This window comes from Amblyraja radiata, chromosome 8 (assembly GCF_010909765.2).
Source record: "Amblyraja radiata isolate CabotCenter1 chromosome 8, sAmbRad1.1.pri, whole genome shotgun sequence".
In the NCBI taxonomy this organism is placed as follows: Eukaryota; Metazoa; Chordata; class Chondrichthyes; order Rajiformes; family Rajidae; genus Amblyraja; species Amblyraja radiata.
The window spans coordinates 48,412,115-48,439,593 of record NC_045963.1 but is presented as its reverse complement, the minus strand read 5'-3'; the positions used below and the strand labels follow the sequence as shown (position 1 = coordinate 48,439,593).

General features: G+C 43.0%; 1 protein-coding gene across 1 annotated transcript in view; it reads left to right on the top strand.

Moving 5' to 3' along the window:
* The window catches only part of LOC116976495 (solute carrier family 46 member 3-like), a 97,529-nt gene extending 73,798 nt beyond the window's left edge, over positions 1 to 23,731 (top strand). The window contains exon 7 of the mRNA XM_033026386.1: positions 23,123 to 23,731. Within this exon, the coding sequence (XP_032882277.1) occupies positions 23,123 to 23,195 (73 nt within the window). The 3' untranslated portion in view covers positions 23,196 to 23,731. The remainder of the gene's footprint in view (positions 1 to 23,122) is intronic.
* The last annotated feature ends 3,748 nt before the right edge of the window (positions 23,732 to 27,479 follow it).

The window sequence follows — 27,479 nt, the reverse complement described above, 5'->3', positions numbered from 1 at the left end:
TTCACCCTCTTTCCACGGCCTCCCCGAAATGTTGGCTGTCCATTCCCTCTATCGATGCCGCCAGATGCACTGAGTTCCTTCAGCACTTTATCTTTTGTTTAAACTTCCAGCATCTGCAGTTTCTTGTGTCTCCACAATACCAAACGTGTTAGAATTTCTCCTAGTTATTTGCTGGAGATAGCACTTTGTGGTCAAGAGTATGAGGGTAGCACTAAATAACAATAGAACAATACAGCACAGGAGCATAGGATCCAGCCCATCAGTCCACAATGTTTGTTGAACATGCTGCTAAGTTAAACTGATCTCGTCTGCATATCCCTCTATTCCCTGCACTTCCATGTGCCTATCCAAAGGCTCTTAAACACCACAATAATATATGCCTCAACCATGGCACTACATCCCAGTTACTCAACACTCTCTGTGTACAAAATCGTGCCCTGCACATCCCCATTAAACTTTTCCGCTCTCACCTTATAGCTATGCCCTCTAGCATTGAACATTTCCAACCTAGGGGAGAAAGGTTCTAATTATTTATGTTACCTATGCCTCTCATAATTTTATATACTTTGATCAAATCTCCCCTCAACCTCCGACATTCTAGACAAAACAATCCAAGTATATCCAATCCTGTAGCTGAAACCCTTTATCCGAGGCAGCATTCTGGTAAACCTCCTCTGCACCCTCTCCAAAGCCTCCACATCTTTCCTGTAATGGGGCGACCAGAACTACACTCAATACTCGAAATGTAGCTTAACTGAAGTCCTATAGAGCTGTTCAACTGAACACTGTTCCATTCAATAACAGCAGTGGCCATTTAAAATTGGGTGGGCGATGCTGGGGTTGGCTGTGAATGAATTATGAGATATATCTTTATCTACACGGGTTGCTGATTGAAAAGACATAAATTCATGAATCACCAGCAGCATTTCCTTTGTTGTAGTGGTATTTCACCGACTTGTTATTAACCAAAATTTGACAGTTGTGATTATTCTGGACTGAACTCTTGGTATTAAAATCCTCACGCATTTGTGATCTTAATGTAATGTTTTGATTCTATTTGTAACACCACCTTAGCCTTCCATCCATTTGGTTAAATAGAAAAGGCTACCCTAGCTCCAATATCTGTATTCCTTACTTATATGTTTAGGGCAATGATACAAACTCAGGGAAGAGTACTGTATGCAAAATGAATAGTGACAACTGAAATGCTAATGTAGCATAAATGTGCGTGAAATTTGAAATTGGTATCGCTCCATCAGCAATACCTAATTACTGATTTTTCAGGCTATGCAACAAAGATTTTAAAATTATGTTATTGTTGTGATTCTTTTGACAATGCTGTTTTATAACTTGGTGCTTTTACCATTTTGACTATATTGCATCCTGTTCACCCAATTACACTTAACACATTCTTCCCTGGGTGCCCCGGTTTAAATAGTTCATTCTAATTCAGGTTTAAGCAGTGTGCAGCTTCAACACAACGAGATCTCAGCTGAGTGCTTTTCCTAGGTAAAGTTAATTGGCTTTTACCAGGGCTGAGAGGGAGCAGTAATTGACCTCCAAGTTGGGTGAGACTAGGATCAGGATCAGACATAATATCATCTGTACTTGAACTGGTTCTCGCTGGTAAACCATGCACATAATGGGGGTACTGCCGATATCCCTTTAAAATGTGCTCCAGAAAGGAGTTGCCACCTTCAGGGCATAAGGCGGGCATGAAGAAAGAGGAAAACAAACCTTGTAAAGCTGCCACTGAGACATGTAGCTCAGTAGTGACCACTGGAACAATCATATCACTGATAATATATCCCAACATTTCATGCTTGCTGAGGGAAGACAAAGCATTGTGTAAAGTATTGTAGAGAAATTGAACACGGCAGGTGTCAGCTGCAGTTCAGCAGTTAGCACTCTTGTTTCTAATCCCCAAATAAATCCATGTGCAAACCCCACAACAAAGACTTGAGATCAAAATTCCAGGCTTCAGTGGAATTCTGAAGGTGTGCCATATGGTCAGAGGCACTGTCCCTTAGCTGAGATATCTGCTTAATTACCTGTCTGTATTCCTACCAACATCACAAAGATTCAGAGGATTCAGCCATTCAGCTCATCAAGTCTATTCTGCTGCTTGTCACTCCCATTCCCCTCATCTTTTCCCATAACCCTGCAAATAATTCTGCCACGTGCCAATCAGGTTCCCTTTCAAACACTCATTGATTTTATCACCATCTCTCCTATAAACGCAGACTTTCAGTCATGACCAGACTCCATGTCGGACCAATTTTCCTCACTTTTCCCTGGTATATTTTACCTGAAATGTTAAATCTCAGGTCCTTGTCCAAATGTCGCTGCAATCTCAGGTTCCCCAGTTTAACCATTTTGCTGAAATTCCTCATTCATGGAACAATTCCCATAAATCTTTTCTGGTACCCTCTCTAAAACTTTCACATACCTTCCTGGAGTATGGTGACCAGAGCTGGAGGCAGAACTACATGTTGGTGCCTAACCGCAACTCCTGGCTGTTCTACTCCACGTATCTGTTTAGGAATCTCAGCATCTCGTAAGCCACCCTATTGACAAGGCCTGCTGTTGGCAAAGAGTGCACTCGAATACAACCTGATCCATTTGTTTCTGCACCTTTTATGATTGCACCATATATTATGTTGCATTTTTATTCTTTCTTTATTACTTCATAATTCTCTGTGTTACATTTTACCTGCCATCTGCCTGCCCATTCAGCTAGCAGTTTTTTTTTTATAGGCCTCACATTGTTCATTCAACTAGGAAAGTGGTGTCCTAGCCAAAAGTTGTTACACAATCTCATTACTGAACTGATTCTTTTATTTTCCTTTTCTGGCTTGCTTTATTGAAAATAAGCTTTTTTAATTTAAAAAAAAAACCTTACCTGGATTAATTTTTTTCATCCCTATTAAAGAAAGATCAATCTACAATTTTGGGTTCATTCAACCTTTAGCTGTTCAGATCAGTCTGAGTAATTTCAGAGAGCGGAATGCACTATAATAAAACATGCAAAGTTTCATCTCTAACAATGCAACACACAAACTGAAGTAATTAGGCAATAGTTTGTAAATTAGTTTTTGGATGAGACAATTAAGTCAAGTCTGAGGAGGGAAGACAAGATGTCTTTTCATTTTTCAAGGAAAAGCTGGCACCTCCGGCCATGCAACATCTCCTCAGTATGGCACTGAAGACCAGATCAGATCAGATGTACAAATCCATCAGTGTGTTTTGACCAAGAGATGTTTGGTTCAGAAATGAGTGCACTACTGCTGAACCACCTCCCTAATAATAGGCTGTTTGTCCTACACAACAAACAAGTTATCTTGACCTCAACGTTAGAAGAGCAAAACCATCCCATGTTCCATGTTTTGCAGAAGACAGAGATAGTCTGTGTTTGCCTGGAAACTCATTCGCTTTTATTGCAAGTGCCATGTTTAGCACCATCACCCGAATGAAGAACACTAGAAAATTGAATAACAGGGAAAGTAATCAATAAAAAATAATGAGGGCAGTTTTCAGCATCATTGCTGCATCATTGCTGTATATGCCTGATTCCCAATGGGAAACACCAGCAGAGATTATTGCTTTAAGCCAGAGCACAGCATGTTAGACTACTTTTCCTCTGCTGCATTGACGACTGAATTAGGGCTGCCTCCTGCACCCGTGCCAAACTTGTTGATCTCATTAAGTTTACCGCTAACTTTTACCCTACCCTAGCCTCAAATTCACTTGGATATCCTGCCCGTTCTCACCTGCAGCCTTCACTTTCCCCCACCACACTCAGTCTGTAGAAGGTTCCTGACCTGAAATGTCACCCATCCATGTTCTCCAAGTTGCTGCCTGACCCGCTGAGTTACTCCAGCACTTTGTGTCTTTTTTTGTGAACCAACATCTGCAGTTTCTTGCAACTACGTCAGATCTACTAGTGAATTGCAGCATTGTTGTTTGGTTTCAGGTGTTGGCAACAGCTCTGAATTGCACTTCACAGCTTTTACAAGGTGCTTTGTTTTCTTTCTCTCCTCATTAGCCTGTTAACCAGATGGTACTGTAATCACTTTGATTAATTAGGCCTTACCCAATTAGTAATATTCTCTTTGTTTTATCTGTAATTTCAATTCCCTTTCTGAATAAGGGTCTCATCACAAAACATTGCCAGTCCATTCCCTCCATTGCTCTGTTTATGGCATTCTCATTTTTCTTGTTACAACATTGTAGGTAATAGGGAGGTGTTGTGAAAGCCTTGCGAGGGCATTGCAAAAGCAGAGGATTTTGATTTGCCCCAATGAGGGGCCTTGTGAGATAATAGGCCCAGGAGGATTAATTCCTGCAATGAGGGGATTGACATATGAGGAAAGGTTAAGTAAGCTGGGACTCTACTCTTTGGAGTTTAGAAGAATGAGAGGCGATCTCATTGAAACGTATAAGATCGTGAGGGGCCTTGATCGGGTGGATGCACCGAGGATGTTCCCAATGATCGGGGAGGCTAGAACTAGGGGACATAGTTGCAGAGTGAGGGGGGGCTCTTTTAAAACTGAGATGAGGAAGAACTTCTTCACCCAGAGGGTGGTTAGTTTGTGGAATTCACTGCCCCAGGGAGCAGTGGAAGCAGAAACGTTAAATATATTTAAGTCAAAAATAGATGGTTTTTTAGCTGCCAAGGGGATAAGGGGCTACGGGGAGAGGGCAGGGATATGGACCTAGGTATGGTTAGTATAGTAGACCTGAGTGATCTCCTGGACAAGTGTCGATCGCCTGGATTGGGGTCGGAGAGGAATTTCCCGGATTTTTTTCCCGAATTGGACCTGGGTTTTTATCCGGTTTTTTGCCTCCCCCAGGAGATCACGCGGTTCTTGGGGTGGAGAGGGGTGATAGCGGTATAGAGGGGAGGGTAGTGTCTTGTGTTCTGTGTCTTGTGTCTACTGTTTGTGGGTAAGTGTGTCTGTTTAGTGTTCAGCCATGAGTGAATGGCGGTGCGGGCTCGACGGACCTGGTGGTCTACTCTCGCACCTACTTTCTATGATTCTATGATTCTATGAGGATGTGCTTAGAAGCTGGGGCAGATGGATAAATTTCCATAAGCTTCCTTTAACACTCCAGTGAGTCTGTTACTGGACCTAATTCTGAAAGAAAGACATATGTAGTTTGATCTTATATCTATATTACTAAAACTCTGATCTTGACCGCTTTTGGTCCACTGTGCTGCGATTTCCGACAGAACGCCGCCACCTACGGCCGTCAATTTTGGCCACCTCGCTCAGAGCCCCCCTCCGCCTTCCGGGACCGGAGGATTTTTCCCATCGATGAAAAATCAGAGAGATATTAATGTTTCTAAAAAATTCCCCATTCTCTCTGCTGCCCCCGCCGAACGCACGTCTCCTCCACGGTGAGTCCCCTCGATGCGGCTCTAAAATGGCTGCAGCCCAATTGTTTGCCTCACCTTTTTAAGAAGTTTGTTCACAAAATGAATTTTGGTTGTTGGGTGGCTGCAGCCCCATTGCTTGCCTCGCCTTTTTTTTAACAAGTTTGTGTTCACAAAATGAACTTTGGTTGTCGGGTGGCTGCAGCCCAATTGTTTGCCTTGCCTTTTTAACAAGTTTGTGTTCACAAAATTAATTTTGGTTTTCGGGTGGCTGCAGCCCAATTGTTTGCCTCTCCTTTTTAACAAGTTTGTGTTCACAAAATGAATTTTGGTTGTCAGGTGTCTGCAGCCGAATTGTTTGCCTCTCCTTTTTAACAAGTTTGTGTTCACAAAATGAATTTTGGTTGTCGGGTGGCTGCAGCCCAATTGCTTGCCTCGCCTTTTTTAAAGGTTTGTGTTCACAAAATGAATTTTGGTTGTCGGGTGGCTGCAGCCCAATTGTTTGCCTCAACTTTTTAAACAAGTTTGTGTTCACAAAATGAATTTTGGATGTCGGGTGGCTGCAGCCAAATTGTTTGCCTTGGCTTGGCTTTTAAAATCGTTGCAACAGTTGGATGCCAGCCCAAGAATCCATTCGGCCCACTGTGTCTGTACTAGCCCTCTGTAAACCAGTACCTTCGGCCCGCAACACCCATACTAGCGCAACAGAAAGCCCCCCCCCCCACTGGCGAGCAATATTGGAATTGGTGGAGGGGTGGAATATTGCGTTGGTGACCAGCCCTCCCGTGTGATGCTGGGACCCAACGGGTCCCACTTTGTCTAGTAATGTATAAAATCATGAGAGGAATAAATTGTGTAGATGCACAGAAACTGCTGCCCAGAGTAGGGAGTCAAGGACCAGGGGACATACAGTTGGTTCAAGTTGAAGGAATCTGAGGGGAAACTTTTTCACACAAAGAGTGGTGGGTGTATGGAACAAGCTGCCAGAGGATGTAGTTGAGGCGGTGACTATCCCAATGTTTAAGAAACAGTTAGACAGATACATGGATAGGACAAGTTGGAGGGATATGGACTAAATGTAGGCAGGTAGGACTAATGTAGCTGGGACATGTTGGTCGGTGTGGGCAAGTTGGGCCAAAGGGCTTGTTTCCACTTTGTATCACTCTATGACTCTATGAATCTATATCAATTTACCAGCAGAAACAAATGGCGAATACATCTCAATAATACCAAAGTCAATGTATAGAATTATTTTCAGAAAAGGAGGAAATAGGTCTTGTCCCCAGCATGGGAATACATCCCAGGAGTACATTGTGGACAAAATATGACAGGAATCCAACTGACACATACAAACATGGTCGCAAAGAACTATCACTAGGCTTAATGAGTGGCTTATAGTTTTTGTGGTTAAATGTGATTAAGGAGAGTTATTACTGTTCATACCAAAGCAGCCTGTATTTCAGTGTGCAGGACAATATGGTACACTGCCTGAATATGAAAGAAATTATGTGAAGTGCAGAAGACTTGGCGTTGTCAAGCAATATGAAATTTATTGTTCACTGGGGTGCAGTATTGTTGGCTTTCATGTTCCAAATTAAAAGGCAATTAAAAAAGCTAACATTTTCTAGCTTTGGCCTTAGTAGCACCTCCCTTTTAAACTGGCAATAAATCTTAAATTGTTTTCGAAGCCGACAGAAGAAATGCCTTTAATTCCACGGAGCAGTAATAAAAAAAGGTCAAAGTGAAACTGTTGTGTAACTTCTTGTTTGGCCCCTCCTCAGCAGTGAGGATGACTTGCTTCCATTTCAGTTCTGTGTGTTCCAAGGTGGTGGATGAGGCCAATGTGGGCCATGCAGACACAGCCACAGTTGGGGCAGAAAATGCTTGATGGGACAGGTGGGTGGGTAGTGTGGGAGGTAGCATGGCTCCTCTGTCCTGTACTCCAAATGAAGAGACTCAAGTTTCTCACGGTCAGCCTTGGATGATCTTTTCTCATTGTAAACAGTCATTGGTTAGAGTCAGAATGTCCAGCATGGAAAGAGGCCCTTCAGTCCATCAAATCCATGCCAACAATCAACCATGCATTTCCACTGAACCTATATATTTTTCTTATCCCCATTCTCTTTAGCTCAACCCAGATCCTACCACTCACCAACACAGCACAGGCAGTTTAGCATGACCAATTAACCAACTGTTTGGGAAGTGGAAGGAAACTGGAATACTGGAGGAAACCCACATGTTAACAGGGAACCTTTGAACTCCATTCAGCCAACAACCAAGGTCTGGATTGAACCCAGGTATCTAGTCTTGTGAGGCTTGATCACCTGCACCATTGTGCCATACTAAGTTGGTTGGGGTGTTATACTCTGTTTCATGGAAACTTTAGGAATATTACTCTGTCCTTTTGGTAACCTCTTAATGTGGTGTAGTTTGAACGAGAGTTCCTGTTGACCAAATTCATTATTGGGCATGGGAGTCATGTGGCCTGAGGAAGCTCGCTTGCCTTGACGGTGGCCTGGTAAAAGTCAAAAACATGCTGATGTTGGCTTGCCCATGATGCCAGTCAATATGGAACAGTCCATGGAGAAAGTGCTGATGGTATCTCTCCAGTGCTTTGAGGTACCTACTGAAGGTATTCCTCATCTCAGAAGCAAACAAGATCGCTCCTGCCCAAAAGATCATAAGCTTTGTGCTAGATTTCAGATCATGATCTCCAAATCAAACCACTGTTTTCTTCAGATGACCAAAGGCTGTGCTGGCACTGCGATCACAACAGCGAATTTCATCCTCAATGTCTGCCTTTGCAAAGAGGTGGCATCCAAGATGTAGGAGGTGGTGCGCATATTCTAGATCTTATTATCGATCTTCGTTGACTGGAGTAGGACTGTGCGGTGGTGCAGGTTGATCCAGGATATTCTTTGAAAACATTTAGGACAAAGAATATTTTCCCAGATGCTTCAGTGAGTAGCTTGATGCTGATTTGGAGTGAGTCCTCTCAGTACCCACATACACAAGCATTGTGTACTGCAAGACTGAGGCTGGATTGATCTTCTTTCTTGGGGTGAATTCAATGAAATTCAACAGTTCCCTTTGCCCTTTAATTTAGATACTCTGTTCTTGGAAACTTGTTGAAAATGACGGGAATGCTGGAGGGAGGCAGTGGTGATGTGATGTTGTTGCCTTGCTTGATGCTGGCCTTCACCGAGGTTGGATCTGTTCAGAACCCTTTAGTTAAAATCATGGATTAAACGCCATCATGCAGCAGACAGGATAGAGACAAATTTCTGAGAGCAGGTAAATTTGAAAATCACAAAATGTGTAATTAACCACAACAATGACAGCATGAAAATTATTCCCTCTTTGAGAAGTGGCACTTGGCTGTAATGTGTTGTGAAGTTTCAAGATTCACTAATTATACATTAACATTTGAGTGGATGGAGAGATATTATTGGAAAAGACATTGCCGATGTGGGATGGGCTGGAGCATAACAACTTGGATCTACGCACTCATTTATTCTTTAATCTGCTTGCTCCCTTTTCCCTTTGCCTTGCATTATTTCTAACTTTCTTGCATCATTTCTATGACTCCTTGATCTTCTCCTTCTCAGATCAGTGAGTGGAACTTTGAACGCAATGCTAACCTCTATCTCCACTCTTGCTCGATCTCCATTGCTGTAACTCACAGATACAATGTATACAACAAATCCCCAACTTGATCCTTTGTTCAGTGGGACTTTGATCAATATGGGGGTGTTATATTCTGCTGGGAATATTACTGCCTCCCTGTGATCCTATAATAACTGGGGTGAAACTCAGTTTAGGGAATATGAAGAGAGCGTTGGAATCACAAATCCCCATGAACCTATACAAAGATACACATCCATTCTTCTTGTGGGATAAGAGAACATCAGAACCACACAGTTCCAAGTGCCCATAGAATGATATGCATCCATTCCCCTTGGATAGCATGAGTCACAAAAACACTGACTCTCACTGGGAGATGGATTGCATACATTGATTTTCACTGGGGAACAGCCCCATAGCCCTTGACAATTAGTGCGGTATGGGTCTCCCACACAATGACTCTCACCGTGATACAGAATCAAACACTGACTCTTACCAGTGACAGATCTACAGAAATTGAATCAGTGGGATATGGATCCTACAAACATCGATTCTCACGACTCCACATTTGCCTAGATGAGAGAATCTTTTTTGCTACTACCCTGCCCAATCATGTAATCCATTAATGTCTCTTTATAAATCTAATACAATCTGACAAAACCACAAAACCCAACAACAAAAGCTACTCATACACAGTGCACAATCCACTGTCCCTCGGATCCTCGGGGGTCCTCAATCTATGACTTATCTTTCTCATTTTCAGTACTGCAGTTGTAGTTTTTCGTTGACATTGCATTTTCTTCCAATATGTTGCGTTGACTACTCAGAAACAATTTTTCAGATTCAGGTACAACAACATGCAATAGTGAAGGGGTCATGCCTTTCTATTTAGTTGACACCTTGATTCATGTATTGGTAGCATGGGGAGTACATATCTTCTCTGCACTTAAGTGTTGTTTATGGAAGGAGCATGGCTTGTGGTCAAAATTATTTACTTCTGCAGCATTTTGTTCCCTTCAATGGTACTGGTTGTTAGTGGGTGGACAGACACTGCACCACGGACACAGCAAAGTTAGGGTGGTCCAGTGGTGCAGGTAGTAGAGCTGCTCCTTCCCAGCTATTGACTAGAGTTTGATCCTGACCTCCAGTGTTCTCTGTGGGGTGTTTGCATGTTCTCCCTGTGACTGTGTCGCTCTCACCTGGTGTTCTGGATTCTCCTCACCCTCTAGAGATGTGCAAGTTTGTAGTTAAATATCTAATGTAAATTACCCTACTGTGTAGGTGAGTGGTAGAATCTGGCAGGGTGAAGGTTTAGGTAAGGAGAGTATAGGGAGAATAAAAAAATGAGATTAACATCATATTGGGATAAATCGATGGGTTGATGGATGGCATAGGGCCTCTTTATGATTCTGTGACTGCCTGTGAATCATGCCCCACTTAATCTTCCATATACCTCGATGCTTTTACAAAACTTGTATTTGAGAAATAAAACAATTGGATGGCGTTTGTATGCATAATAAAGTTATTCACGTCGTGAATGAAACTCTTATACCAATTCTAAGGCAAAATTCTCATGCCAGATTTAAATGGCTGGTTTTGTGGCAACAGAAAGAAAAATAGTTTCATTAACCTATCCTGTCACAGTCAATCCATAAAGGGCCTGTCCCACTTAGACTATTTTTTGGTGACTGCCGCGACTGTCATAGTTGTAGCAGGTCGCTGAAAAACCAGCGACTGGACCCCCCTTTCACATAAAATTTGAAAAAGAATCATTACTTTAACAACATAAAAAAACGAAGTCAGCACCGGCGACAATTTACGTCACCTGGCGACAACCTACGTTAATCTGGCGACAACCTATGTTAATCTGGCGACAACCTATGTTAACCTGGCGACAACTACGACAGCACATACGTCAGGAGAAGTCAAGCTACGCTTCTTGGCGTCAAACACACTGTCGCAACATGTTGAACATCCAGCGGCGACCGGAAAGACTCTACGATTCATTGGGCGACTGAGGACACTACTCACGACCATACAGGCAACACCCCGGCGACCATGTGGTGACAGTCTAGTCGCCTGAAGTCGTCTAAAAAATAGCCTAAGTGGGACATGCCCTTTACTGAATCAAACTGTCTATTCTCTTCATTTTGCCGTAATTGCATTGAATAATAAATCTAGTGAACTCGCATTCAAAACTAATAATTATCGTTTGTAGAAATGTGTTCCAGATTATCAGCAACAGTCTTCCTTTACTTCCTAATCATACTTCTTGAAAGGAATTCTATTTTCCATTTTACCTGTTTCTCTTGTTGCTTTGTGTGAAGTAAGTATTGGGTTAGTAAGGTAATGTAGGCCTACATTTATTTATTGCCCTCAAAACCTCAGGGTGCCCGTAAGTTTTTCCTAGCCATTAAAATGTCTTTGAGGTGTGTTCAATGTTGTAATGTTGCCAGTTTGTGTTCAGCAGAGTCACACAGACAGCATTATGGTATGAAGAAGGCTGTTTCCAATTATAGATTATCAAAATATCAGTGGAAGCAGTACAGTTCTGATAACTTCAATGAGTTCCCTGAGATTTGTGAGGGGACCATTGTAACTATGCGTTTCAGTCTTTGCCTAGATTTGAACTCCTTGATCAGTGAGGGTCATATGTGCTCCCAAAATAGCCCGGTCAGAACTATACATTTGTAGCACATTACCTATAACAAATATCTCAACATTTAAGGCCCTTACTAAAAATGAAAAGCAGAATTATATTCAATGTAATCTGCTGTTACGATACGAAACGATACTATAGACTATCCCAGGAGGGAAATTGATCTGCCAACAGTCATAAAAACATAAAATACATGAAACATGAAATTAAAGTGACAAGTGGAAAGGATTGGGGATGTTTAAATATTGATGGGGAGGTGGAGGTGGGGGGGGTGGGGTCAGTCTCAGTCTACCCAATGACAGAAGGGGGAGGAGTTGTACATGTTGACAGCCACAGGGAAGAAGTGTCTCCTGTGACGTTCTAGCCTGCATCTTGGTGAAACTGGTTTGGATACTGGTTGGATATTGAATTGGTTTACACACGTTTTTGAATCGTGGAAAACGTATTGCACAGAAAGAGAGCATTCGGCCTTTTGTGTCTGTTCCGGTCATAAACGATCCCGGAACACCTTTCAACACCAGGTTCTTACTCCTGGAGACTATGGTTTTACACATTCATAGATTGTTTAAAAGTGGTGAGAGTTTCTTCCTGCAACACTACTTCAGGAAGGGAGTTGCAGATGCCTGACATTGTGTCAACTTATTATATGAAAGATGCTGTTTAGTTGAAAAGGGTACAGAGATGATTTAGGAGGATGTTGCCAGGATTCTTGGGCCTCAGCTATAGGGATAGGTTGAGCAGGCTAGAACTTTATTCATTGGAGTGCAGGAGGATGAGGGATGATCTTATGGAGGTGTAAAAGATCATGAAAGGAATAGGAAGGGTAAATGTAGACGGGGAATTATAGACCAGTTAGCTTGACATCGGTGGTGGGGAAGATGCTGGAGTCAATTATAAAAGATGAAATAGCAGCACATTTGGATACCATTAACAGGATCGGTCCGAGTCAGCATGGATTTACGAAGGGGAAATGGTAAGATTAAACGAGAACTTACCAGTTCGAAGTTTGATCGTTATTTTATGAGGAGTACGTTGAGGGAATACGTGAAGAACCCCGCCAGGACGCATGCGTGTCATTCTTCAAAGCAGCGGTGTGAAATCACAAATAACTGTAATGACTTAAACATAGTAAGATTAGAGAAGAAATACCAGTTGAGTATATGATCATGGGTGGGAGCGGAGGGCACGTATTCCCTCAACGTACTCCTCATAAAATAACGATCAAACTTCGAACTGGTAAGTTCTCGTTTAATCTTACTATTTTACTTCGGAGTCACGTGAGTGACTACGTGAAGATTTCAAAGCTCTGTGATTTCATGCCGTGGAAACGAGTCCATGCATCACATCTGCCTTAATGACTGTAGGAAGAATTGTGTCAACATATTTTTGACATGAATCCGACATTGAAATCCATGAAATTTATTAACACAAAATTATAGCCCCTATTTATGGGGTAAATTAAATTACAGAACTTAAAATTGTTTCTGCAAACGTTCCAGGTCTGAAGAAGGGTTTCGGCCCGAAACGTCGCCTATTTCCTTCGCTCCATAGATGCTGCTGCACCCGCTGAGTTTCCCCAGCAATTTTGTGTACCTTCCAGGTTTAATGACTGGTTTATGATAAAATAGTTGGAATGTTTTTTCCCTTGACCATCCTGCTGTCTTGAGGATTTGGTCCATTGGTACATCCAACTGCATAGCTGCCGATGTAGCTGCAGCCCTGGTGGAATGAGATTTAAAAATATTAGTATCCACCCCAGCCTGTATTAACAATATAACAATTACAGCACGGAAACAGGCCATCTCGACCCCTCTAGTCCGTGCCGAACACATAGTCTCCCCTAGTCCCATATACCTGCGCTCAGACCATAACCCTCCATTCCTTTCCCATCCATATAACTATCCAATTTATTTTTAAATGATAAAAACGAACCTGCCTCCACCACCTTCACTGGAAGCTCATTCCACACAGCTACCACTCTCTGAGTAAAGAAGTTCCCCCTCATGTTACCCCTAAACTTCAGTCCCTTAATTCTCAAGTCATGTCCCCTTGTTTGAATCTTCCCTACTCTCAGTGGGAAAAGCTTTTCCACGTCAACTCTGTCTATCCCTCTCATCATTTTAAAAACCTCTATCAAGTCCCCCCTTAACCTTCTGCGCTCCAAAGAATAAAGCCCTAACTTGTTCAACCTTTCTCTGTAACTTAGTTGCTGAAACCCAGGCAACATTCTAGTAAATCTCCTCTGTACTCTCTCTATTTTGTTGACATCCTTCCTATAATTAGGCGACCAAAATTGTACACCATACTCCAGAATTGGCCTCACCAATGCCTTGTACAATTTTAACATTACATCCCAACTTCTATACTCAATGCTCTGATTTATAAAGGCCAGCACACCAAAAGCTTTCTTTACCACCCTATCTACATGAGATTCCACTTTCATGGAACTGTGCACAGTTATTCCCAGATCCCTCTGTTCACCTACATTCTTCAATTCCCTACCATTTACCATGTACGTCCTATTTTGATTTGTCCTGCCAAGATGTAGCACCTCACACTTATCAGCATTAAACTCCATCTGCCATCTTTCAGCCCACTCTTCCAACTGGCATAAATCTCTCTGTAGACTTTGAAACTCTTCTTCATTACCCGCAACCCCACCTATCTTGGTATCATCTGCATACTTACTAATCCAATTTACCACACCATCGTCCAGATCATTGATGTACATGACAAACAACAGTGGACCCAACACAGATCCCTGTGGCACCCCACTCGTCACTGGCCTCCAACCTGACAAACAACCATCCACCATTACTCTCTGGCATCTCCCATTCAGCCACTGTTGAATCCATCTTGCTACTCCACCATTAATACCCAACCATTGAACCTTCTTAACCAACCTTCCATGAGGAACCTTGTCAAAGGCCTTACTGAAGTCCATATACACAACATCCACTGCTTTACCCTCATCAATTTCCCGAGTAACATCTTCAAAAAATTCAAGAAGATTAGTTAAACATGACCTTCCAGGCACAAATCCATGTTGACTGTTCCTAATCAGACCCTGTTTATCCAGATGCTTATATATATTATCTCTAAGTATTCTTTCCATTAATTTGCCCACCACTGACGTCAAACTAATAGGTCTATAATTGCTAGGTTTACTCTTAGACTCCTTTTTAAACAAATTTAGAGCCTGTTTCAGCCATCTTGAGATGACCTGGACCGTCACTCTTTTGTGTGGTTGCTTATGGCTGACTAAAAGTGCCTTCTCATTGCCTCTGATGATTTTCGTGTTCTCCATGTATAACGACAAATGTCTTACTATACAGAGACGATCATCTGTTGGGTAAGACCTAAATTCTATATTGAGGCCTGCTGATCCCTGTCTGTTCTGCTTAACTAATTCATAAATATGAAATGTAATATTTTCAGATGAAGAAGTCATGTTGTCCAGTTTTAATTTATGTAATGACTGTACCCTTTGTGCTGTGACCAAAGCCATTAGCATGACTGTTTTTAATGTCAGTCTATGTAGGGACAGAGCTGTTGCTGGAGACCAATTCCTGAGCATCTTCAGGACAATACTCGCATCCCATATTTGGGAGTACCTGGTTCTTGGGGGATTGGTATTAAAAATTCCCCTCATAAGTTTTGTTACCAGTGGGTGAGTCCCAACAGAGTGACGCTCTGTTCCTTACCATAGATAAGTCGATAAGGCACTTCTGGCGCAGTTGATGGCACTATAACTGAGCCCCTCATCATAATGGAGGCCTGCCAGGTATTCCAGAACAGACGGGATGATCATTTCTCTGTAGGTGATGCTGTTTTTGTGACATTACATCTCCCACTTCCTGATATAGACCAGGTACTGTTTTTTGGTGGACTGTCTGTGGGCCGCCGAAATCATGTTCACTGTTCAGTCCGTCAGTCCCAGCTGTAGTAGTGGTATTTTTAGACTCTACAAATTAATAAATTCATATAGTTATGGCATGGGTGGCTATCCCTCGTTACGGGATGAACCAATAAGTCTGGTCTATTCTGGATGGTGATACACGGTTCTAATACCATGTTCAGTATCACTGGGAACCATGGTTGAGTAGGCCAATCGGGTACTACCAAAATACCAGACGCAGAGTCTTGCTGTATTTCCCTTAATACCCGACTGATGAGGCAGAAAGGAGGGAATGCATAAATAAACAATTTCCCCCAATGCAGCGAAAATGCATCTGTCGCCGCTGCCCCAGGGTCTGGTTCCCACGAAACATAGTTTGATAACTGGTGATTAAGCCTGGATGCGAATAGATCGATATCTGGTGTTCCATACCGTGCTGTAATATCAGCAAATACTTTTTTATTCAACATCCATTCGGTGTTTTCATTAAATTTGCATGACCTGGTGTCTGCCACTAAATTTAGTTTACCTGGTAGGTAAGTAGCTGATATCAAAATATCTCTCTGGATACACCATTGCCAAATTGTATTAGCCAGATTGTCACATGATGTCGATTTGTTTCCACCCATGTGGTTGATATATGCTACCACGGTGGTATTGTCAATCTGTAGTCTAACATGCTGGTGATATGACCCAGTACAATATGACTTTAGGCCATAGAATGCACCCAACATTTCCAGGTAGTTTATGCCCAGTGTTAGTAATAATGATGCCTCCTGAGCAGTCCATCTACCTCCACAGCTGGAGATGGAATTGGTGGCACCCCAACCAAGTGCACTGGCACAGTTTGTAGCACCATAGAAGGGTTGCTGATAATGATTGGATTGAAACAAAGCCGAATGCTATCTATCCACCATTTTAGTTCCATTATAGCTTTGATTGGTAGCTTAATTGGTCTGTCAAAATGACCAGCATTAATTTTGAGTGCTTGTATTTTTGCTCTCTGTAAATTTTGGTAATGTAAAGGTCCAAATTGTGTGGCTGGAAAAGCAGCCACCATTTTGCCAATTACTTTTGCTACCAATCTGATGGACGGTTTACTGATGTCAATGAGGTTATTGCAAGCCTCTATTAAGTCTATAGCCTTTCCCTTTGGCAAAGTCACCGACATGTGAACTGAGTCAATGGTGAACCCCAAATAGTCCATAGTAGTGGAAGGCGTTAATTTAGATTTAACTGGATGGATGATAAACCCCAGTTTTTCAAATAACTGTTTTGTGGCTGTTACAGTTTGTTTGGCCAATTCCAAAGTTTTGCCCACAATAAGTATGTCATCTAGATATGCCATGACCGTGTGTTTTTGTTTCCGTAGAAACGCTAGGGCTGGTTTCAAAATTTTTGTGAACAGCCTTGGGGCTGATGTTAAACCATTTGGCAGCGCTCTATACTGTCAGTGCTGTCCCATCCAGTTGAATTTTAAGTAACATCTGTGGTCACCTCGTATAGGCACTGAATAGTAAGCATCTTTTAAATCGATGCTAGCCATGAAGTAACCTTTGGAAATCAATTGTTTTGCAGTAACAAAGGTTTCCATTTTAAAATGAATATATTGTACAAATGTATTCAATTTGGTCAGATCTATGATGATGCGACAACCAATATCTTTTTTGTTTTTGGTAAAGATATTGGACCCGAATTCTAGCGGTTCGTGTTGGGATTTTTCAATTACCCCTTTTGCGTAAAGCCGCTCCAGTTCAGCATGCGCTTCTGATTTTTCTTTACCGGAAAGTACGAACATTCGGTTCGGTATATGTTGAACTGGAGGGCTGTACTTGTGTATAAATTCTATGGTATATCCCTGGATACTGCTTAAAATATAAGTGTCGGTAGTTAACATACTCCATGCATCCAGAAAGGAGTGTAATCTCCCCCCAACCTCCATGCTCCCTGCAATTTGTAGGGAACCAGACCCACCTACCTCCATAGTTACCAGTGGCAGGTTTACTTCTTTTTGTAAATCCTTCGTTGATGTTGAGGCGTCGGTGTCTGGGTTTGTGGTTTGGTTGATGTTGGAGGTTTGCGTATCTTCCAAGAAGGCCGGCCTGGGCCATAGCCTAAAAAAAGACTCATGTTCGGTGTACCGGACCTTCGAGCTTTCACCAGTCAGTCTTGTTCTACTGGTGGGTGCGTAAGGGTGCTGTCTATGGCCGTAGTGGGTTTTTGATGAAGTCCCTTTTATGAGTCCCAGGGTTTTTGATGAAGTCCCTTTTATGAGTCCCAGGGTTTTTGATGAAGTCCCTTTTATGAGTCCCAGGGTTTTTGCTTCCTCATCGAGCTCCTTGACTTGCTTCGATAGGTTACCTCCAAATAGTAGTATTGGTGGTTTTACATTTCCAGGTTTGCACAGACCCGCGAATTTCGGGTTTAAAGTAGGTCAGATGGCACTCTTCCTGATGCTGTTTATTTCTGATGCTGTTGGTCCTGCGACATGTCCTTCTCATCCACTGTGCAGGTGAAAGCTGTTATCCCCGCTGTTAGGAGTTTTAATACCTTTTGGAGTTTGATATCCATGCCTCTAACTCCTATTCCAATATGTTTCCATATACAAGTATTTACTACAGGAACATTCAGGGAAATACAGTTGCCCGGTGCCAGGTGTCTTGACGTGGTGTCCAATGCAGCCTGTTCTTGTAGCTGGTTAAAGGACATATAATCTATACTGGCAGCTAGTTTTTGCTCCAGGCTTTGGCCGGTCTGGTCTGGCTGCATGAAGTTGGACACCATGTCCAGTAGATTTTCACGTTCCTGCATCCCCTGCACACTTGATTTCTCTTCTGCAAACCCCTCTTCAGGATCAGCCCAGTACTGACCCCCAGTACTCCCCTCTGCCGAGGGAGAAGCACTGTGCAGCCCTACAAGAGGTGTTGCTGTGGGTTTTACATAGAGCCCACAATGACTCGACTCCATCTCCCGGAGCCTGTCACGTTGGAGCAAATGCTCCACACACCGCTCCATCCGGCTCCAGCGCTCACGGTCGCTGGCCGCCAGCGGCTGCTCAAAGTCGGACTCATCTGAGTCCACGACTTTGTTGTTTTTTTGTTTTGCCTTACCGCCCAGCCGCGGAGTGGATCTGGCCGGTGCGGAGGCGACATCGTGCACAGCTGATCCCATTATAGGTGATTCAAGTGCCGCTGGCCGCTGCTGGCTGCCCGCTACTCCGCGGTCCTCCCCCACCAGCTTTGTCGCAGCCCTCATTGCTTTCTTCGACTTGTCCATGCTCCCCACCTGTAATCAGTATGGGGAAACACAAAAAGACCGCAGAGTACTCTCACCTGCAGGTTCCGGCTTTTAAACTGCCGCTGCGGGGGAACGTAGTTCCACCCCGCCTGACTGTTTCGCAATGCGTGTAGCGATATGACACGCATGCGTCCTGGCGGGGTTCTTCACGTAGTCACTCACGTGACTCCGAAGTAAAATCATGCTTGACTAATCTTCTGGAGTTTTTTGAGGATGTAACAGGGAAAATGGACAAGTGAGAGCCAGTGGATGTAGTGTACCTGGACTTTCCGAAAACCTTTGATAAGGTCCCACATGGGAGATTAGTGGGCAAAATTCAAAACACATTGTATTGGGGGTAGGGTACTGACATGGATAGAGAAGTGGTTGGCAGACAGAAAACAAAGAGTAGGGATCAACGGGTCCCTTTTAGAATGGCAGGCAGTGACTAGTGGGGTACCGCAAGGCTCGGTGCTGGGACCGCAGCTATTTACAATATACATCAATGATTTAGTTGAAGGGTTTAAAAGTAATATTAGAAAATTTGCAGATGACACAAAGCTGGGTGGCAGTGTGAACTGTGAGGAGGATGCTATGAGGATGCAGGGCGACTTGGACAAGTTGAGTGAGTGAGCAGATGCATGGCGGATGCAGTTTAATGTGGATAAATGTGAGGTTAACCACTTTGGTGACAAGAACAGGAAGGCAGATTGTTATCTGAAGGGTGTCAAGTTAGTAAAAGGGGAAGTACAACGAGTTCTGGGTGTCCTTGTACATCAGTCACTGAAAGTAAGCTTGCAGGTACAGCGGGCATGTAAGCTAATGGCATGTTGGCCATAACAAGAGGAGTTGAGTATAGGAGCAAAGAGGTCCTTCTGCAGTTGTACAGTGCCCTGGTGAGACCACACCTGGAGTATTGTGTGCAGTTTTGATCTCCAAATTTGAGGAAGGACATTGTTGCTATTGGTGGAGTGCAGGTTCACGAGGTTAATTCCAGGGATGGCTGGACTGCCATATGTTGAAAGAATGGAGCGGCTGGGCTTGTATACCCTGGAATTTAGAAGGATTAGAGGGAATCTTATTGAAACATATAAGATTATTAAGGGATTGGATATGCTAGAGGCAGGAAACATGTTCCCGATGTTGGGGGAGTGCAGAACCAGTGGCCACACTTTAAGAATAAGGGCTAGGCCATTTAGAACGGAGATGAGGAAAAACTTTTTCACCCTGAGAGTTGTGAATCTGTGTAATTCTATGCTTCAGAAGGCAGTGGAGACAGATTCTCTGGCTGCTTTCAAAAGAGAGTTAGATAGAGCTCTTAAAGATAGTTAATATGGATGGGAAAGGAATGGAGGGTTATGGTCTGAGCGCAGGTATATGGGACTAGGGGAGATTATGTGTTCGGCACGGACTAGAGGGGTCGAGATGGCCTGTTTCCGTGCTGTAATTGTTATATGGTTATTATATGGTTATAGTGGAGTAAAGGCATATGGGGAGAAGGCTGGAACGGGGTACTGATTGTGGATGATCAGCCATGATCACAGTGAATGGCGTTGATGGCTCGAATCGTACACTGCGCTTAGCCTTCTTAATTACAGCACCAACCTTCCTTTTCATCACGATGTGTGCTTGTATCACCTTGGCTTTGCACTGTGTGAATTTTTTAGACAGAACTCCCCCCAATTTCCCTGTCCCCGCCTGCTTAATGGCTGGTGAAGGAAGTGATGTGTTTTCCCTGAAATGTCGGAGGTTGAGAGGAGATTTAGTAAAGTATATAAAATTATGAGAGGCATAGATAGGGGAGACAGTCAGAACCTTTTTCGCAGGTTGGAAATCTCCAACACTAGGAGGGCATAACTATAGGGTGAGAGGGGGTAAGTTTACTAGACATATGTAGGACAGGTTTTTTACACAGAGGTTGGTGGGGGACAGCAATGCACATCCAGGGGTAGTGGCCTGGCAGACACAATAGTGGTGTTTAAGAGGTTTTAAGATAGGCACACGGAAGTGCAGGGAGTAGAGGGATTATTGATCATGTACAGGCAGATGAGATCAATTTAACTTGGCAACATGTTTGGCACCAGCATTGTGGGTCAAAGGGTCCATTCCTATGCTATGCATACTGTTCTCTGTTCTATTAGAATCCATGCACCATTTATAGTAAAGAAGGTGAAAGTGAATTAATGACAAAAATTGAAATGGGTTCAATCTAATCTCCAGCACAAAGCCCCAAGGTTGCAAAATGACTGTGGTTGGGAATTAAATATTCCAGACTTCTTAAATTTTAGAAGAGGAAGAAAAAATGGAATGGCAATTCCAATGCACAGGAATGCAAGAGGTTGCAGAGAGTGGTGGACACAGCCTGGTCCTTCATGGGTCCCAGTCATCCACACCACCGGAAGCACCTACATGAGATTTACCTCATGTAGGCTACATCTACCATTATGAACCGCATCATCCAGGCCATGCATGGCCTCTTCCCGCTGCTACTAACAGGCAGGAGGTACAGAAACAACAACTTTACTTCAATCATCAGGTTCCTGAATGAACTTCCCATTGGTAATCTCAGCAACAGAGCACTGCGGGTCACATTTTGCATTACCATGGATTGTTTTCTCATTGTGTTTTGCAATAATGCCTTGTTTAGTTTAGTTTACAACGAGGAGACAGGTCCTTGGACCACCGAGTCCACGCCAACCGGTGATCCCTGCACACTAGCACTATCCTGCACACTAGGGACAATTTACAATTTTCACATTGGTATGTGGGAGGAAACCGGAGCACCCGGAGAAAACCCACGCTGTCACGGGGAGAACGCACAAACTCCATACAGACAGCACCCGTAGTCAGGATCGAACCCGGGTCTCAGGTGCCTTAAGGCAGCAACTCCACCGCTGTGCCACTGTGACACCCTTGTCTTTGCACCTTTTCTTTTTCTTTTAACTGTCTTGTAGCATTTGATTATAATTTATGTTTTATATGTCACCTGAGTCTATGTACAGGTGATGCTGCTGCAAGCAAGATTTTCCCTTATACCTGTACCTCGCTGTGTGTGTGCATATGACAATTAGCTCAGCTTGATTTGACTTTGCCTGGAGTGGGAAACAAGGTAGCTCTAATATTAGGGAATGGGATAAAAGCAGTAAAGAGGGCTGCATGGCCTACTCCTGCTTCTCTTACTTATATCCTTATGTTGTTATATAAAGGTAGTTTGCTGAAGAAGTTTTAACCTCATTGGGTTGCTTCAGCTATAAAGATTGGGGACAGTGAATGCACAATTCTCTAGTTTTGCAATCCATCTCTCATGCGTCAGCTGTAGCTAGTCACTGACCTGTGACTTAACAGTAACATTAATTTACCCTTTTCAAAAGTTCACTGACTCTCATACACTGATGCTAGAATGCGGGTCGGAGGTCGTGAACCTCTGCAAGCTGGAGAGATAGATGGGTTGTATGTGGAACCAGAAAACTGTTGGACCCTGCTTACTATCTGACACCCCACCAGCCATTAGTGACTTGAGTGGATCGTCTCCATGTGGGAATATCAGGATAATTTGCAAAATGGTGTAGCAATTTAATGCTTCAAGATGGTACATCTTTGAGAAATTGCAATTGGCAAGAATTAGGTGTTGAAATAAGGTGACAGCACTTGTTATTATTCACAAGTAAGAGGTATAGCTGGTCCAGATGGAGAGCAGATGTGGGATGAAGCACCCAAAGGTTGCAGTCCAAGTTGCGTTGCTCTGTTACTTCACAAAAATTACATCTCTGCCTTGTCAGTTATTTGTATTGATTGTCGTGAAGTTGTTAAATTTGCACAATAGATGCAAACTAAAGCTGCTGGAAATATTTATTCTAGCCATTGCTGTAAGTACCCCCTATACAAAGTGAAAATGATTAATCATTGCCACCAGTCCCACTGGTCCCAAGCAATAACTATTGACTCTCATTCTTTCACAGCTCTATTTTAATGAGGATTTTTGGAAGTTATATGTTACTTTTCTGTGTCTTTTTCCTCTCATGGAGTTATAGTAGTGTGGTCTTATTTCTTATTCCAATCTTCTCTTTTCTCTCTGTGCCTTGTTTGACACAGAATTCACCAGGCCTGAGATATTCTGTCTTAATATGTCATTGCTACACCCACACTAGGTATTTATCATGTGAAATAAAGGTATGTTCTCCATAAAACATGTGTTTAAATCATCATAAGACCACAAAGGGGAGTATACTTCCACTTTACATAGATGTCGATCATTTTCTGACAAACTTTCTTTGCTTTTGCTTCCCAGGTGGATTAGTGAAATACCAATGTCAAATCATATTTTGACAGAATCTGAGAATGGTCATACTATAACACAATGAAGAATGCCTGTGGAATGCCTGCCTCTTTGGAGGTTGCGATGCATACAGTGGTCCAGTGGTCATCGTAAAATGCAACCCTACACCACAGGAGGGGACCTCCAGCCCTTTGTGTCTGTGCCAGCAGCTTTGATCTACTGTAAATGCCAAGAGCTGGCAACTACACAACCCTTTTGGAGATTGTTGTGACTTATTTTTGCTGCTGAATTACAATTTAGGAATACCTTTATCTGCATCCAGGCCATTGTGTATTCCTGTCAAATTCTAATTTAGGATCTGAAGTAATTGTATTTAATCATGATTTTTTAAGTTCTATAAGGAGGTAATTGTGGCAATATGATAGCGTAGTTAAATCCTAAATTGTTTTCAAATATTTACTAATTAATTGATGCTAATCTTTGATGTAGAAGTGACTTGGATGAGAGAGGGATAGGGATATGTATAATTCGGAAAGATAAATGATCTTGAATCCCTGCTCCCATCTATAAAAGCTGCCATACCAAAGTAAGTCAATTGCATGAGCCAGTAAGCTAATTGTAATAAATTACAGTATGCACTAGCAATTTAGTGTTGCAATATGAAGTCAAGAGGACAAAAAACTGGTCACTACTGACATTGTGGCCATGGGCAGCCATGGTGGCACAGCGATAGAGTTGTTGCCTTATAATGCTTGCAGCGGCAGAGACCCGGGTTCGATCCCGACTACGGGTGCTGTCTGAACGTAGTTTGTACGGTCTCCCTGTGACTGCGTGGGTTTTCCCCGAGATCTTCAGTTTCCTCCCACACTCCAAAGACGTGCAGGTATGTAGGTTAATTGGCTTAGTGTATGTGTAAATTGTCCCTAATGTGTGGAGGATAGTGTTCATGTGCGGGGATCGCTGATTGGTGCGGACTCGATGGGCTGAAGTAAAATAAAATAAATAAAATAAAAAAAATGATAAAGCTATTGATATTTATTAATTGCATCCATGGCTGAAAATAAACAATTCCTTGCATGTGTTGAATAATCAAACTGCCTTTATGTCGAGCTCCCTGTTTTTACCTGGGTCCTTTGATAGCTGAAGAAAGTCATTTTATCACCTGAATATCTTCACAAAAAATTCCTTTTAATGCTATCCTGAAATAGAAAATCTGTTGTACCCTCAGTTGAACCTCACCATCCTTCTCCTCTAGCCTGCGATGATCTGTGCTCTGCTGAGGCCCCAGACTACTCATCTCTAAATATTAGAGAATTGCATGAACTGAGCTGTTTTCCTTTTCTTGGACCTATCTCTCTTCCCAACAGTCTGCAACTATAGCTATACAAAGCAAACCTTTTCTCGAGTCATTAGGATTTTATGTCTGCCTGGAATCCTCTTGCTATCATCTCAGTTTCTTTTCATTGGAAACTCCTGCACTGCATCACCATCTCCATTTTTATTGATCCTTTAATCACTCCCCCTCTATTCTTGCAGCATTCATTTCTCTTAATCCATTTGTAGTGATAAGTAAATATGTTAACAAAGGGTAGTGCTGTCTTCTGACACTTCCTTCTAAGAGTCTACTAAAGTGGCTGTCGCACTGCAGCGACCTAATCCATGAGTTAAGAAGAGTGTCTTCAACCTTCAAGCTCGAGGGCACTCGCCTGGAAAGCCTCGAGCTGAATCGACTGTCTGCATTGAAACCGCGAGCTGGATCGACTGACCACACACACACACGCACACACACACACACACACACACACACACACACAATCACACGCGCACACACACACACACACACACACACACACACACAAACACACGCGCACACACACACACACACAAACACACGCGCACACACACACACACACAAACGCACGCGCGTGCACACACACACACACTCTTTGCAAAGGTGGGGGCCAGGGAAAGTGGGGGAGCGCTGGCTGCAATTCACACCCGCGATGAAGAAGAAGGTAAACGGCTGCCACAGTGTAAGATAAGTCCTTCAGACAGCGCGGAAGGGGGGGGGGAGAGAAGGGGGGGGGGGGGTGGGAGAGATGGGGGGGGGGGGGGGGTGGGAGAGATGGGGGGGGGGGGTGGGAGAGAAGGGGGGGGGTGGGAGATGGAGAGAGACGGGGAGAGAAGGGGGAGAAAGGGGGGGGGGGAAGGAGAGAGATGAGGAGAGAAGGAGGGGAGAAGGGAGGGAGTGGGGGGAGAAGGAGGGAGAGAATGAGAGAGAAGGAAAGAGAAGAGGGGAGTAGGGGAGATAAGGGGGGGGAGAAGGGGAGAGAAGGGGGGGAAAGGGGAGAGAAGGTGGGGGGAGGGGGGAGGTGGAGTGGAGACACTTTTAAGAAGTATAATAAAGTTTAGCGGACATTTAACCTACCGGTAGGTTTTCCTTGGTCCTGAAAACTCCAATGAGCCAATCAAAATGACCGGTCAGCGAAGGAGATTGCCTATGGCTGCCCTCAACTGCCTGTAACTAAATAGCGACCCCACTGCACTGCACTACAAGTTGAAAAGAGCCATGCCGACCAAATTTACTTGCGGAAATTTTTTCCGCCACCTAGCTGAGGCCACGAGTATTCGGGAACTGCCCTCGAGCATGAAGGAGAGTTCCAGCTACCTCATAGGACCTCCTAGGACCACGTGTCGACCATGCTGCGAGTTTGAAGGTCGAAGACACTCTTTTAAACTTGCAGATTAGGTCGCCTAAGTGGGACAGTCCCTTAAGAAACTACACTGAACATTAACCTATACTGTCACTAACCATCGTTTCTTGGAATCTTCGCTCTGTAGTCACCAACCTCATCATTCCTCACCAAAGCACACTAAATCTTCCCAAGATCCATAAACTGGATTACATTTATAAAGCCATCATTTTAGTTTGCTCTTGCCCTAAGCGACTGACTTCCTTTGATCTCAACACTTTTCTTTCACCCTCTTCTCCGGTCTTCTCTGACCCAAGTCTGTGACTCTTCTGAAGCCTTCCACTGCTTTAAAGGGAAGATGGACACAAAAAGCTGGAGTAACTCAGCGGGACAGGCAGCAGCTCTGAAGAAGGGTCTCGACCCGAAACATTACCTTCTCTCCAGAGCTGCTGCATGTCCCGCTGAGATCCTCCAGCTTTTTGTGTCTCTCTTTGGTTTAAACCAGCATCTGCAGTTCCTTCTTACACACTGCTTTAAAGGCTCCAGTTTCTTTGCCCCACCTATCTTTGCCATGGCCACCTGAACAGAGGATACGGCACTTCTTCATCAAACAGAGCCCAAAAGTATCCCCACATACTGCATCCCTCTCCACTCCCTGCCCAAGAGCCTCATTTGATTCTAGTCATTTCCTCCAAATAAAAATGAACTTTACATGTATTTTGCTACAAATGGAATGTGTGTCCATCTTTATATTTTAGTCCCATCATCCTCTCTTTTTCGAACATGTTGATAATGTTTCAATTATTATCTAAATCAGAAATAGCATATTGAAGTTGATCTGTGAAAATTATGTTCTTTATGTAATTTACTTAGCCAGTAAACTAATTTATATGAAAATACTGCAATATGTAACCTGAGTTTATGAGATTGCAAGTTTCGATCTCAAACTGAAGTATGAAAACACGATTTGTTTTCGATGCCACTACAAAGATTTAAAGTGTATTCTGTGAGGTCAGTGAGATTTGTACACACCATAAAGCATATTGCATGCAACCAACACAAGAGCACAAAGGGCAGAATATTTTATATTAGTTTTATATTTGAGTTCAAATGGTTTACATTACTGTAACAATCATGTGCCAGGAACAGATAATTATGAAGAAGCTATCCTTTCTTAACTCATTAAAATTTCAAATGCTTTGGAAGTTCATTTATAATTTTATTGCAATACGTAATTATTTCCTCCAGGGATTTCAGTAAATATTGGATTTTATAGATAGGAAAAGTAATGTTCAGTATGCTTTTTTCGCTCAACACTATCACTCAGCACACTTGAATCAGATTGTAAACTGGGGTATTAAATAATTCCAGAGCATATTTCCCATCAACAGATTGGAGACTGACCTTAATAATCTGACTTCATCTGTATAGGATGTTATACTTTCAGCTAGACTCAGTTTGGAGAAGTATACGTGATCGGTGGTGTGTGAATTCCAATTTTAGCCTTATTGAAACTTAACTAGCACTTTGGAACAGTATGAGACAATGCCTTGGAGCTGATGTTCTTTTGGTGAGCGATTTAAATTAAGTTCTGTCAGATCTAATGAGTATTAAAGCTTTTATGTCAGTAATAAAACACTAGTTCAGAGTGTGATGGAATATTCTCCTCGTGCTAG